General features: G+C 53.4%; 1 protein-coding gene across 6 annotated transcripts in view; it reads left to right on the plus strand.

Annotated features, from left to right (window-relative positions):
* The window catches only part of UHRF1 (ubiquitin like with PHD and ring finger domains 1), a 32,985-nt gene extending 21,270 nt beyond the window's left edge, over window positions 1–11,715 (plus strand). For 4 of the 6 annotated variants that reach the window (XM_082622108.1, XM_082622109.1, XM_082622107.1 and 1 more), the window contains exons 12-16: window positions 2,289–2,451; window positions 2,524–2,661; window positions 4,497–4,874; window positions 6,610–6,708; window positions 10,198–11,715. In XM_082622108.1, coding sequence (XP_082478234.1) covers window positions 2,289–2,451; window positions 2,524–2,661; window positions 4,497–4,874; window positions 6,610–6,708; window positions 10,198–10,344 — 925 coding nt within the window. In that variant the 3' untranslated portion in view covers window positions 10,345–11,715. Of the gene's footprint in view, window positions 1–2,288; window positions 2,662–4,496; window positions 4,875–6,609; window positions 6,709–10,197 lie in introns of all 6 variants that reach the window. The other 2 variants (XM_082622112.1, XM_082622111.1) reach the window with 2 other exon arrangements.
* Window positions 11,716–12,557: the final 842 nt, after the last annotated feature.

The raw sequence follows: 12,557 nt of genomic DNA on the forward strand, positions 1-12,557 counted from the left end.
TAAAAGAGTGTGGACAGCCCTGTTGTAGTAGAACTTTTATCTGCAACACCACGAGGTGGGCAGGAGTTTGCTGAGCCTCGATTACAGGATGGGATAAAGCATAAACAGCATCACAGAGCCCAGAGGAAAAGACAGAGATTTGATGACCTAAGTATTATAAATTACACCAATAAAACCCATAAGTACAATGAAAAGGCAGGTGACTCTTGGGGGAAAAGTCTGCCACAAACATGACACCTGATGATGGTTATGCCCTTATATGTAAAGAGCTGTGTTGCAAATCAATAAGAAAAACTAACAGAAAAAAGCAAAGGACATGCAAATCATTCTGCCAAGTAACACAGATCTACAGTGGCCATGAAAATTTGTTCACCTTTAGTGATCAAAGAAATACACATTGAAGTAATGATGAGATACTATTTATTTACCCTGTAAAGTTGGCCCCAAATTCTCCAGTGTTGAGAAATGCCAAGGCATAGACTAGCGTTCCACTGTTGGTAGAAATACAAATTCGTATTTCTTACTTTCCAGAAAGCTCTTTGCCTAAATATCTTTTTTTAAGAAAGAGGGAAGGGTTCATTTTCGTGCACGTATTAGTCTAGTAGAATATTTAAATTGCACTAGCCATTTAAAAAATCTCATTTTGGGGACTTCTCTGGTGATCCAGTGGTTAAGACTCCGTGCTTCCACTGCAGGGGGCGCGGGTTCGATCCCTGGTTGGGAAACTAAGATCCCGCGTGCCATGTGGTGCAGCCAAGAAAAAAAAAATCTCATTTTCGGAGGAGATTTAATAGTGTGAGGAACTGCTCATGAGCAGTGATAAAAGTCCGGACTTAACACTCTAAGAAATCCGTTCTTTAACAACTGCCATCTGCACGGGAGAACAGCTGTGCGGTGGCAGCTCTCTTTCTTGTTCACCTGAGGAAGGTGGCGGCGTTGCATCAGATGCTGAGCTGACCTCCGGTCCACCGACCCCAGGCCGCTGTGCCCTTTGTCAGGACAGGCCTGCCGGCCCAGCCCGCGTTTGTGTGCCACCTGCTTTCTCCTGGGTGACATCATCCCCCACATCGTTGTTAGTGTCCTGTGGCTCTAGTACCAAAACACTGCAAACTGGGTGGTTTAGAACAACAGGAATTTATTCTTGCCTAATTCTGGAGGCCCAGAGTCCAAAGTCAAGATGTCTCGGGGCCGTCCTCCATCTGGAACCTCCAGAGGAGGGTCCTTCCTTGGTGTCCCTTGGCTTGTAGATGTGCCACTCCAACCCCTGCCTCAGTCTTCATGGGGCCCTGTCCCCTAGTGTGTCTGTTTTATTTTTTTATTATTTTTAATTTTTATTTTATTTATTTATTATTTTTTTAAAAATAAATTTATTTATTTACTTTTGGCTGCGTTGGGTCTTCGTTGCTGCACGCGGGCTTTCTCTAGTTGCGGCGAGCGGAGGCTACTCTTCGTTGTGGTGTGCGGGCTTCTCATTGCAGTGGCTTCCCTTGTTGCGGAGCACGGGCTCTAGGTGTGCGGGCTTCAGTAGTTGTGGCATGCAGGCTTCAGTAGTTGTGGCCTGCAGGCTCCAGAGAACAGGCTCAGTAGTTGTGGCGCACGGGCTTAGTTGCTCTACGGCATGTGGGATCTTCCCAGACCAGGGCTCGAACCCGTGTCCCCTGAATCGGCAGGCAGATCCTTAACCACTGTGCCACCAGGGAAGTCCTAATTTTTATTTTTAAATTATTTATTTTTAAAAAATTTTCTTCTTGGGGCTTCCCTGGTGGTGCAGTGGTTGAGAGTCCGCCTGCTGATGCAGGGGACACGGGTTCGTGCCCCGGTCCGGGAGGATCCCACGTGCCGCGGAGCGGCTGGGCCCGTGAGCCATGGCCGCTGAGCCTGGGCGTCCGGAGCCTGCGCTCCACAATGGGAGAGGCCACGGCAGTGAAAGGCCCGCGTACCGCAAAAAAAAAAAAAAAAAAATTTCTTCTTTTTTTTGGGCCATGTCTCGGTGCGGCTTGTGGGATGTGGGATCTTAGTTCCCCGATGTGGGGTCGAACCCGGGCCCTCGACAGTGAGAGCGCTGAATTCCCACCAGGGAACTCCCTCAGTTTCCCTTTCCTTATAAGGACACTGGTCATTGGGTTCAGGGCCCACTCTAATCCATTCTGACTGCCTCCGAACTTGACTTCATCTGCAAACACTGTCTTTCCAAAGAAGGTCACATGTTCATGGGGCGGGGGGCTTGGGACGCGACCCCTTCTCTCTGGGGGACGCAGTCCAGCGTGTGGGCCCGGCTCTCCCCACAGGGCGCTGGCTCTGAACTGCTTTGCCCCCATCAACGACCTCAAAGGGGCTGAGGCCAAGGACTGGCGGTCAGGGAAGCCGGTCCGGGTGGTGCGGAATGTCAAGGGCCGCAAGCACAGCAAGTACGCCCCCATCGAGGGCAACCGGTACGACGGCATCTACAAGGTGAGTGGGGGCCCCCGTGCCTGTCCCCCGCCCCTGGCCCCCAGGTCACTGACCCCACGCTTCTTCCCGCAGGTCGTGAGGTACTGGCCCGAGAAAGGCAAGTCCGGCTTCCTGGTGTGGCGCTTCCTCCTGCGCAGGGATGACGTCGAGCCGGGACCCTGGACCAAGGAGGGGAAGGACAGGATCAAGAAGCTGGGGCTGACCATGCAGGTGCGTCCAGGCCTGTGCTCACAGCTGGAGCTTGTGCCCAGGGCCTGAGCGGGGAGCCATGCTCTCTGGGGTTTTTCTCATCCCGGACGATTTCCAGGCTGTGAGCTGGTGACACCTCGCTGGCTGTACCATCCCTGTCCTTCAGCCAGTGGATATAGGGGAGGGCAGGTTCGCCTCTTTGCTTTTGTGATGTTAGAGCTGAGAGCTGGGCTTCCTTATCTGAGCTGTGTTTGAAGAGCTTATCCGAAATCAATCTGGAGTCCTGTCTCCTCTCTCTTGGCCAGTCCCCTCCCATCCCCTCTCCTCCTCCCCCTCTTCCCTGTCTCTTTGTTTTTTTGTTTTTTTGGGTTTTTTGACCGTACCTTGCAGCATGCAGGATCTCCCTGACCAGGGATTGAACCTGTGCCCCCTTCTTTGAAAGGTGGAGTCTTAACCACTGGACCTCCAGGGAAGTCCCCCATCTCTCTTTCTCCTGTCTGTCCATCACCTCTCCCTACCCCCAAAGCAGACAAACCAATAAAATTGGTCTAAATATAGAATAGAGCAAGGTCTAAATGTAAAGATAGGGTGGACTGATTCCCCGGAGCAATCACTCACCTCTTTATAGCAGCAGAATCCTCCATCTTCAAGAGTTCACCCAGTGTGTGCAGAGTACGGCTTTTTTGCACTATAATTATGGTGTTTTCTGTTCCTCCTGGTGATCCGATTTCCAGCTGATAAGTCATGGTGGGACTATTTAAGGAATCTTAATTGCGGTTGAGAGTCTGATAGCACCTACCCCGCCCCGGGAGGCCACAGAGAGTTGCCTTTTGAACACACTGGTTGTTCCACAGGGAATTTTATTTTATTTATTTTTTCATTTTTTTTAACATCTTTATTGGAGTATAACTGCTTTACAATGGTGTGTTAGTTTCTGCCTTATAACAAAGTGAAGCAGCTATACATACACATATGTCCCCATATCTCCTCCCTCTTGCGTCTCCCTCCCACCCTCCCTATCCCACCCCTCTAGGTGGTCACAAACACAGGGACTTTTAGACGCGGAGGAACTGGGGAGAGAGAGCCGTGGGTCAGGCACACTGTTTTATTTAGAACTTACGTCTTCGTTGCAAGTTTGTGTTGCTAGAAAAGCTTGAGGGTTTCTTGATGAAACACTGGAGAATCGGATGTGGTTGTAGGTGCCTTAGAACCCCATTTCTAATTAGATAATGCCTGATGAGGCTCAGAGGAGTCCAAGACCCATCAGAATCGGGTTGTGGAGCTAAGGCCCTGGGCCAGTGGCGGGTAAACAAAATCTTCCTGGGGCCGAGCCATGCCCATTCAATCCCACAGGGGCTGGGCCGGCTTTTGTCCCCACAGAGCCCGAAACTTTTACTGCCTGACCCCTGGCTGGAAAAGTTTGCCTGTTTCTCATCGAAATGGAAAGATACCAAGACTGTCTTGGGAGTTCCCTGGCTGTCCAGTGGTTAGGACTCGGTGCTTTCACTGCTGAGGCCAAGGGTTCAATCCCTGGTCAGGGAACCAAGATCCTATCCTACAAGCTGCGGGGCACGGCCAAAAAAACCCAAAAAATAAAACAAAAGGAAAAAGACTGTCTTCTTTGCTTGATCTGATGGTGGGCCTCTACCGTGCGTTATCGTGCGTTATCTCGCGTTATCTCGCTCACTGCCGCTGTGCCATTAACGTTTGTTCCTGTGAGTTTCTGTGCTTAGTTACTGCTCCAGAGTTAAGTTGGTGGAGGCCTCTGAGCTGAGGCCAAGGGAGCACAGAGTCTGTCTCTGGGGCCCGGCTGGGGACCGGGTAGGGGTGACTGTCCTGTCTTCTCCTCCTCGCAGTACCCAGAAGGCTACCTGGAGGCCCTGGCCAGGAGGGAGAAGGAGAAGGAAAACAGCAAGAGGGAAGCCCTGGAGAAAGAGGACGACGGAGAGGAGGACTTCACGTCCCCCAGGAAGGGCAAGCGGAAAAGCAAGTCGGCTGGTGGGTGTCTCCACGGCCGTCCTCGTACTTGGGACCCCATCCTCGTGCTCGGTGCGGGGGGGCTCCACCCTCACCTGCCCTGCTCTGTCCCAGGTGACGGGTCCTCGCGAGGGGCACCCAAGAAGACCAAGGTGGAGCCCTACAGCCTCACCACCCAGCAGAGCAGCCTCATCAAGGAGGACAAGAGCAACACAAAGCTGTGGACGGAGATCCTGAAGTCACTCAAGGACGGGCCGGTGAGCCCCCCTACCCTCCCCGGGGCCTGGCCGGGGCCTCTTTCTTTCCATTGTGATAAAATAGAGAAAACATGAAACTGACCATCTGAACTATTTAAAGTGCACAGCTCAGTGGCATTAAGCCTGTCGTGCAACCATCCCCACCATTGTCTCCAGAACTTTCTCATCTTCCCAAACAAACTCTGTCCCCATGAAACGCTGACTCCCCAGCCCCTGGCCTCCACCATCTACTTTCTGTCTCAGTGGATCCGACTCCTCTAGGGACCTCACATTGAGTGGAATCAGACAGTGTGTGTCCTTCTGTGTCTGGTTTCTCTCACTGAGCATCATGTCCTCACGGTCCATCCGTGTTGTGGCAGGTGTCAGACTCTCCTTCCTTTTTAAGACTGCGTAATATTCCACTGTACAGATGGAATTTGTTTATCCATCATCTCTCAGTGGACCCTTGGGTTGCTTCCAGCTTTTGGCTGTTGTGAACAGTGCTGCTGTGAACACAGGTGGGCAAGTCTCTGCGGCCCTGTCTTCAGTTCTCTTGGGCATAAACCCAGAAGTGGGATTGCCGGATCATAAAGTCATTCTGTGTTCAAATTTCTGAGGAACCGCCAAACCGGCGCTGTCTTTTTTTTGATCCTCCTGCCTTAGTGGGGTGAGTGACATTGATGGGTCACTGGAAGTGAGTGGCTCAGCGTCCTCTGGCTGCCCCTGCCTGGTGGGGATTGGCTCTCCATGGCTCACGGTCAGGGTCAAACCAAGATCCTCTGAGCCCTGGGCGAGCGGCCCGTTACTGCTGACGTCCTCTCCTTCTGGACTCTTCCTCCTGGTCATGCCATTGCACGGCCTCTGCCCTCGTGGGTTTCTCTTTGGGGAAGTACCTTCCACCCCAGCCCTCCTGGCTCAGTCTCCCTCCGGCATGAAATCACTGGCTGCCCTAACAGGTGAGCCTTTAGGGGTAAAATCCAAGTGTGGGCAGGGCTGGTCCTTCTGGAGGCTCCAGGGGAGCATCGGTTCCCGCCTTTTCCAGCTTCTAGAGGCACCACATCCCTGGTTCGCGGCCCCTCCTGCATCCTCACAGCCAGCAGCGCAGCATCTCCCGTCTCTCTCTGTCTCTGACCCTCCTGCCTCCCTCTTATAAGGACCCTGTGATGACGCTGGGCTCCCCTGGGGATTCCAGGGTCATCCCTGTCTCAAGGGCCTTAACCCCACCTGCGAAGTCCCCTCTGCCCCATGAGGTGACACGTCCACAGGTCCCGGGATTCGAACGTGGACATCTTAGGAGGCTGTGATTCAGCCGCCCCGCGTCCTTCGGGTCTCTCTGCTGACAGGTCACCTTCTCCACGGGGGGACTCTGACCGCCCTCCTTCTGGGGCTCCCTGCTATCCTTTTCCCAGCATTGCTATGACCTTTCTGTCTTTCACCTGCTTAATCTCTGGTCTTCCCTGCTGGGCCCCAGGCTCCAAGAAGGCAGGCGTTTCTCTGTCTCATCCACCGCTGGAGCCCGGGGTCTGAGCAGTGGGCAGCAGGCAGGCAGTGCTGTGTGTCGCAGGGCTGGGCTCTGTGCTGAGAGAAGCGCTGATGGAGTGCGGTCTTGATCTCCAGCCTGCGTGTGCTCTGGTGCCAGAGGATGAGATTCGGGCCAGGGCGAGGGCTAAGCAGGGAGTCTGGGGACCCGTCGTGCTCGTTCACTCTGGGGAACTGAGCCTTTGCGGGGCTCATGCACCCTCTCCTCTGCTTCCAGAAATTCCTGAGCAAAGTGGAGGAGGCGTTCCAGTGTATTTGTTGCCAGGAGTTGGTGTACCGCCCGATCACGACCGTGTGCCAGCACACCGTGTGCAAGGTGAGTGGGCACCGAGGGCCCCGGACGGGAGGTCCTGGAGGGGCGATCGGACCCCCGCTGCCAACCTGGGCTTGCCGGCTTTGCTTCTGCACCTCCCGCCCCCGGCCCTTGGAGGGGCTTGAGGGTCTCCTTTCCAGGCGACCTGGGTTACAGTAGCACCCCAGCCTTAATCACAGGCGCCCGTCATTTGCTTCCTGCTCCCCACCCTCCTGGTGCCCCGGAACCCAACTCAAACTCCTCACCCAGCCACTGCCCACCCTCCCATCGTCCCGAACCGCCAGCCACACCTGCCCTCTGCTGTGCCTTCAACAGGTCGGCGCCTGCTTTCCTTAGGGGCCACGCACTGGTCCTCTCCAGCCTCTTAGGTGCCTGGAGGTCCGGTGTGGGAGAGGATGGGCTATTGTCCTGGCCTGGGATCTGGTCATACTAAATGATTAAGTGGGCTGGGCTGGTGAGGCATGAGGCGCTTATCCCCTAGAGGAGCAGGGAGGAAGGCTTCCTGGAGGTGGTGGCATTAACCTGCCACCTGAGGCGGGCCTTGGGGCAGCATCCCAGGTAGGCAGAGTGACCTGTGCAGAAGCTTAGACCCACAGGCATGTTGGAGTAGCCAGGGCCTGTTGGGGAAAAGGGCAGGGGAGGGCGGCCGGGTGGCGGGGCTGGAGGGCTCTGGCCAGTGGTCAGTCTTGGGAGGGAAACAGTACCCGATCTGATGCTTTTGAAAGAAGAGATTGGGAGGGGCTGAGATTGGGCCAGACCAGGGTCTCGCCAAGCAGTGCTGACCTTTGGGGCCGGGTCGTTCTCTGTCTTGGGGTGAACGACACCAGAGTGAACACACCATGGGGTGTCCTGGGTGCTGGGGGGCTGAGCAGCATCCGAGAACCCACCCACTCGGTCCCAGGGGTCCCCCAACTTGGGAAGCGCTGGTCTGCGTGTATGGTGTCTTTGCAGTGCCTTCTGGCCAGAGTCGATCAGTAGGAACTCATGGGCAGTGCAGGCACGTAATTTAGAAGGGACTGTCCCTGCCTCCCGGTCACCCTGGGTCTCTGAGCTGCTCTCTCGCCTCGGGGCCATCTTGGTCCAGGGCGTCGGGTCACTTATCAGACCAGGGGATGGACTCTTGAGAACATGGACACTTGGGCAGCAGTCGTGCCATGTGGCCTGACCGAGGCCCTTCAGCTGTGTGGCCGGGAGAGATGCCCCTGGGTGTCTGAGGCCATGTGGAGCCCGAGGGGGCTCAGAGGCTTGGCGGAGCGGGGTGAGAACACATCGTTGGGGTCGGCAGTGTGGCTTTGACCCCCGGCTTTGCCCTTTCTGGCCGTGTGACCTTGGAAAGGCTGTAACCGTGCTGAGCCCCTTTGCCCCGTGGAAAGGGGCATTGCAGCACCCTTCTGGCTCTGAGGTGTACCCGGCCAGCGCGCAGCCGGACACTGAGATGCGGGGCACGTGTGAGGTCAGGCCGAGCGGCTCAGGGAGTCACCACACCTGCGACCGCCGTGCCGCCAGTGTGAAAGAGGTGGCCCTGGCGAGTGCGTGTCTGTCCTGGGCATCCTCACGACTGTCGTTCGTCTCCAGTGAGCTCAGCGTCTGAGGGGCTGTGGGGAAATGGCTTTGACCCTCCACCCTGATGTCCCAGCATTTGATTTTGTTTTTACTCTATTAAAATATTTTTACTGTGGTAATATACAGATAACATAACCTTTACCGTTTTAACTATTTTTTAGGTGCACAGCTCAGTGGCATTAAGTACATTCACATTGTTATACAACCATCCCCACCATCATCTCCAGAACTTTCTCACCCTCCCAGACTGAAACTCTGTCCCCATTAAACACTGACTCCCCAGCCCCTCCCCCAGCCCCTGGCCCCCACCATCTACTTCCTGTCTCTGTGGATCTCACTCTCTAGGGACCTTGCATGAGTGGAGTCAGACAGTATCTGTCCTTCTGTGTCTGGTTTCTCTCACTGAGCATCGTGTTCAGGCTCATCCATGTTGTCACGTGTGTCAGAACCTCTTTCCTTTTGAAGGCTGAGTCACATGGCAGCGTGTGGATGGACCACGTTGTGTTTAGCCATCATCCGTGGATGGACTCGTGGTGTTTCCACCTTTTGGCCATTGTGAATCGTGCAGCGGTCCAGAACCTGATTCTGAACCCAGGTCTTAGTGTGTTGAGCAGAAAGCACTCTCTCTTGTGCCTGGGATCAGGCTATAGACTTTATATTGGAAAAGAACACAGGAGTTTATTTATTTATTTACTTTTGTCTTTGTTGTATTTTTTTGACTGTGCTGGGTCTTCGTTGCTGTGCTTGCACTTTCTCTAGTTGTGGCGAGCGGGGGCTATGGCTTCTTTTGTTTCAGAGCACGGGCTCTAGGAGCGCGGGCTCAGTAGTTGTGGCTCGCGGGCTCTAGAGCACAGGCTCAGTAGTTGTGGCACACGGGCTTAGTTGCTCCGCGGCATGTGGGATCTTCCCGGACCAGGACTCGAACCTGTGTCCCCTGCATTGACAGGTGGATTTTTAACTACTGGACCACCAGGGAAGTCCAGGACTTTTTAAATATAGGGATCAAAAACAGCCACCTGCGTCCAGCAGTAGCGTGCCGTGGCAGCAGCAGGTTTTCACCAGCTTGGTGTTGCCCCTCACCCACCTGCCTGGCGCTGTCCTTCAGGTGTGTGCGCCTGTGCAGGTGCCTGCTCCCCATGGGGTCTTCAGCCTGTTGCTCCAACGGGGAGGTAGGGCCTGTCAGCCTCACAGCTCGGGCTCCACCTGGCTCTTCCCCTGGCATCGCTGGGTTGATAAGTGCGTTCAAACCCAGAAGTCTGGCTCAGCGTCCAGACTCCCTCCTTCCTCCCTCTCCCATCTTCTCACCAACACGTGTTCATTGAGCACCTACTCTGGATTGGGTCCTGTGCTTGGTGCCGGGAGATTCAGGGAGACACAGCCCCCATCTTGGGGAGTGTCTGGTGTGTTACACGCCAGCAGGTTAGTCGACAAGATGATTCCAGAAGGCGGAAGGTGCTGTTTGGAAAGCAGACAGGGTGAGGTGAGGCGGGGATGTTCCAGGGGCTTCGAGGAGGGGTCCTCTGAGGAGGGGACTTGAGCCGAGGCACGGGTGACAAGCCAGGGCACGGACCTGTCAGGTGGTGTGACCTGCAGGTACAGGGGCCTGGTGGCCGGGATGACCTTGGAGTCTTTTTTTCTTTTTTTTTTTTTTTTTTTTTTTTTTGCCACACCGCTCGGCTTGTGGGATCTTAGTTCCCTGACCAAGGACTGAACCCGCTCCCATAGCAGTGAAAGTGCGGAGTCCTAACCACTGGACCGCCAGGGAATTCCCGACCTTGGAGTCTTTGAGCCTGGGGCAGCTGGGCTGGTGATGGGCAGCCAGCAATGGCAAGTGAGACTGAGGTTCAGGAGGGGCCTCTGGGCTCCTGACACCGCCCCAGGGGGACAGTGGGTGGCCAGGAGCACCTCTCACCACCCGCTCTCCCGCAGGATTGCCTGGACAGGTCCTTCAGGGCCCAGGTGTTCAGCTGCCCGGCCTGCCGCTATGACCTGGGCCGGAGCTACACCATGCACGTGAACCAGCCGCTGCAGGCTGTCCTCAACCAGCTCTTCCCTGGCTACGGGAGCGGACGGTGATCCTCAAGCACTTCTCGCCGGGTGTTTTTTTAAAAAAACGTTATCGGGGGGGTCTGTGGCCCCCATTTTGTTTTTAGTGAGCTTAACTTAAACATGTAGTTTTTCCTCCACTCCCTAAAAAAAAAAAGCCTCGTCTTCCCGGTTTGGGTTTTTTTTTTTTTTTTGATCTATAAAATTTTCAGGAATTTGTATTGTGGCTCAAAGGAAGGAAGAAAGTCGGACTTCTCCGTGTTTTTATTTTGGTTTTAAAAATAAATAAATAAATAAAAAGCCTGCAATTTATCAGTGGGAAAAAAACCCCCAAAAACCAAAAAAAAAAAAAAAAAAATTGTTTTTCTTCTGAGGATGGAATTAGGAACAACTTGGCGTGAAGGCCACTGAAATTCCCAGCATCAGGTTCTCAGCTGTTCTGGCCGCCGACTCACAAGACGGCGCCAGGCTGCCTAGAACAATCTTTTCAAGGTTGGTGGGTCAGGCCCCCAGAGGTGAAATCCCGCCTGGCGGTGGCCCTGGGTGTGGTGTTGGCCCTGCATTGCCGGCAGGAAAGTGTTCAAAGGAAAAGCTGTTCAAAGGAAAAGTGGAGAAGTCCCGTTGGGCCCAGTTGAACCCCCCTGCCTCCAAGCCATCCCCCACTGGGCTGCTTCTGCGTCCCCACCGGCCACCCGAGCAGAGAGCTGGGGCCACACCGAAGCTACCTCCGCTGGACTCTTCCCCTCCATGGGGGCCGATGGGCGGCCCAGCGACGTCCCCTCTGGACGCCATGGAAGCAAACGCCTGGGGCCACGTTCAAGTGCCTTTGGTCCCTCCTTCCTTCTTCAACGCGGGGCTCTTTCTCAGCACTGGATTGTTGACAGTGCCAACCAGAATCTCACACTGTGGTCCTCCAACGCCTCCCTGGAGACCCCGGGTGAGCGAGTGGGGACGATGGGACTTTTGTCGATCCTCGAAGTTGAATTTTCAACTCGCCAATTGGGAATTACAAGAGGGAAACGTTTTAAAAAAAAAAAAAAACCTTTCTAAATGAAATTTTTTTTGTAGTTACTGTATATGTACCGAGAAAGCTAATAACTTAGGGTTTGGTTGTGTTTTTTTTGGGGGGGGGAGTTTTGTGTTTTTTGGAATGATTTGTTAATGTTTCTAACTTGACCAAAGTTTGCAGCTTATACCTCAACAGAACAGGGATATTTTAAATCACATAACTGCAGACAAACTGGAGCGATATTGTTTTAAAAGTTTCTCTTTTTTTCCTTATTATTAGGTGGTTAATGTATTAGGAATAAACGACGAAATCCTGTGTAGGCTTTTTCTATGAAGTTCAATATTCTCTGTCCAGGTTTTAGATTCTCAGAATAAATGCCTTTTACAGATGAATTTGGTTGTGTCTTCTATTTGCAAAGTGCTTTGTAGCCCACCAGGCACTTTTATAGCTAGTAACACATTTTCTCCTTACAAAAACCCAGGGAGTCAGACTAGGCAGGTGGCATCATTCCCACTTTGCAGATGAGAAAACTGAGGCCCACAAGGTCCAAGTGACGTGCAGTGGTCCATAGGGGCCAAACCAGGCCTTCTAGCTTGGAGCCAGATGTCACTTAGTGTCACCAAGGTGGGTGGCACTGTCCCCATTTACATTAGAAGAAACGGAGGCTGTTGTGGTCCCCCACTAGGAGACTGGCTCTGCCTTGAGTGGGTGTCAGCAGCCTGAATCATCGGCTAAGGAGCTGCTTGACCCCAGGGGGCCCTCTGCAGGCCTGGGGAGATGGGGGTACATGGGGGTGTGGAGGCTGGACCTGAAATGCTGTTTCCAGCAGGAGTCAGAGACCAAGGATGAGGCAAGGTTTTTTTGTTTTTATTTTTTTAATTAATTTTTATTGGAGTATGGTTGCTTTACAATGGTGTGTTAGCCTCCGCTGCACAAGAAAATGAATCAGCCACACACGTAGAGATATCCCATCCTTTTTGGATTTCCCTCCCATTTACCACAGTGCATTAGGCAGAGTTCCCTGTGCTATACAGCATGTTCCCATCATTTGTCTATTTTATACATAGTATCAATAGTGTATATGTGTCAATCCCAGTCTCCCAGTTCCTCTCACCCCACCCCTTTCCCCCTTGGTATCCATACATTTGTTCTCTACATCTGTGTCTCCATTTCTGCTTTGCAAATAAGATCATCTGTACCTTTTTCTAGATTCCACATATGTGTGCTATTTTAT

This window comes from Mesoplodon mirus, assembly GCF_964341445.2.
Source record: "Mesoplodon mirus genome assembly, chromosome: 5".
NCBI lineage: Eukaryota > Metazoa > Chordata > Mammalia > Artiodactyla > Ziphiidae > Mesoplodon > Mesoplodon mirus.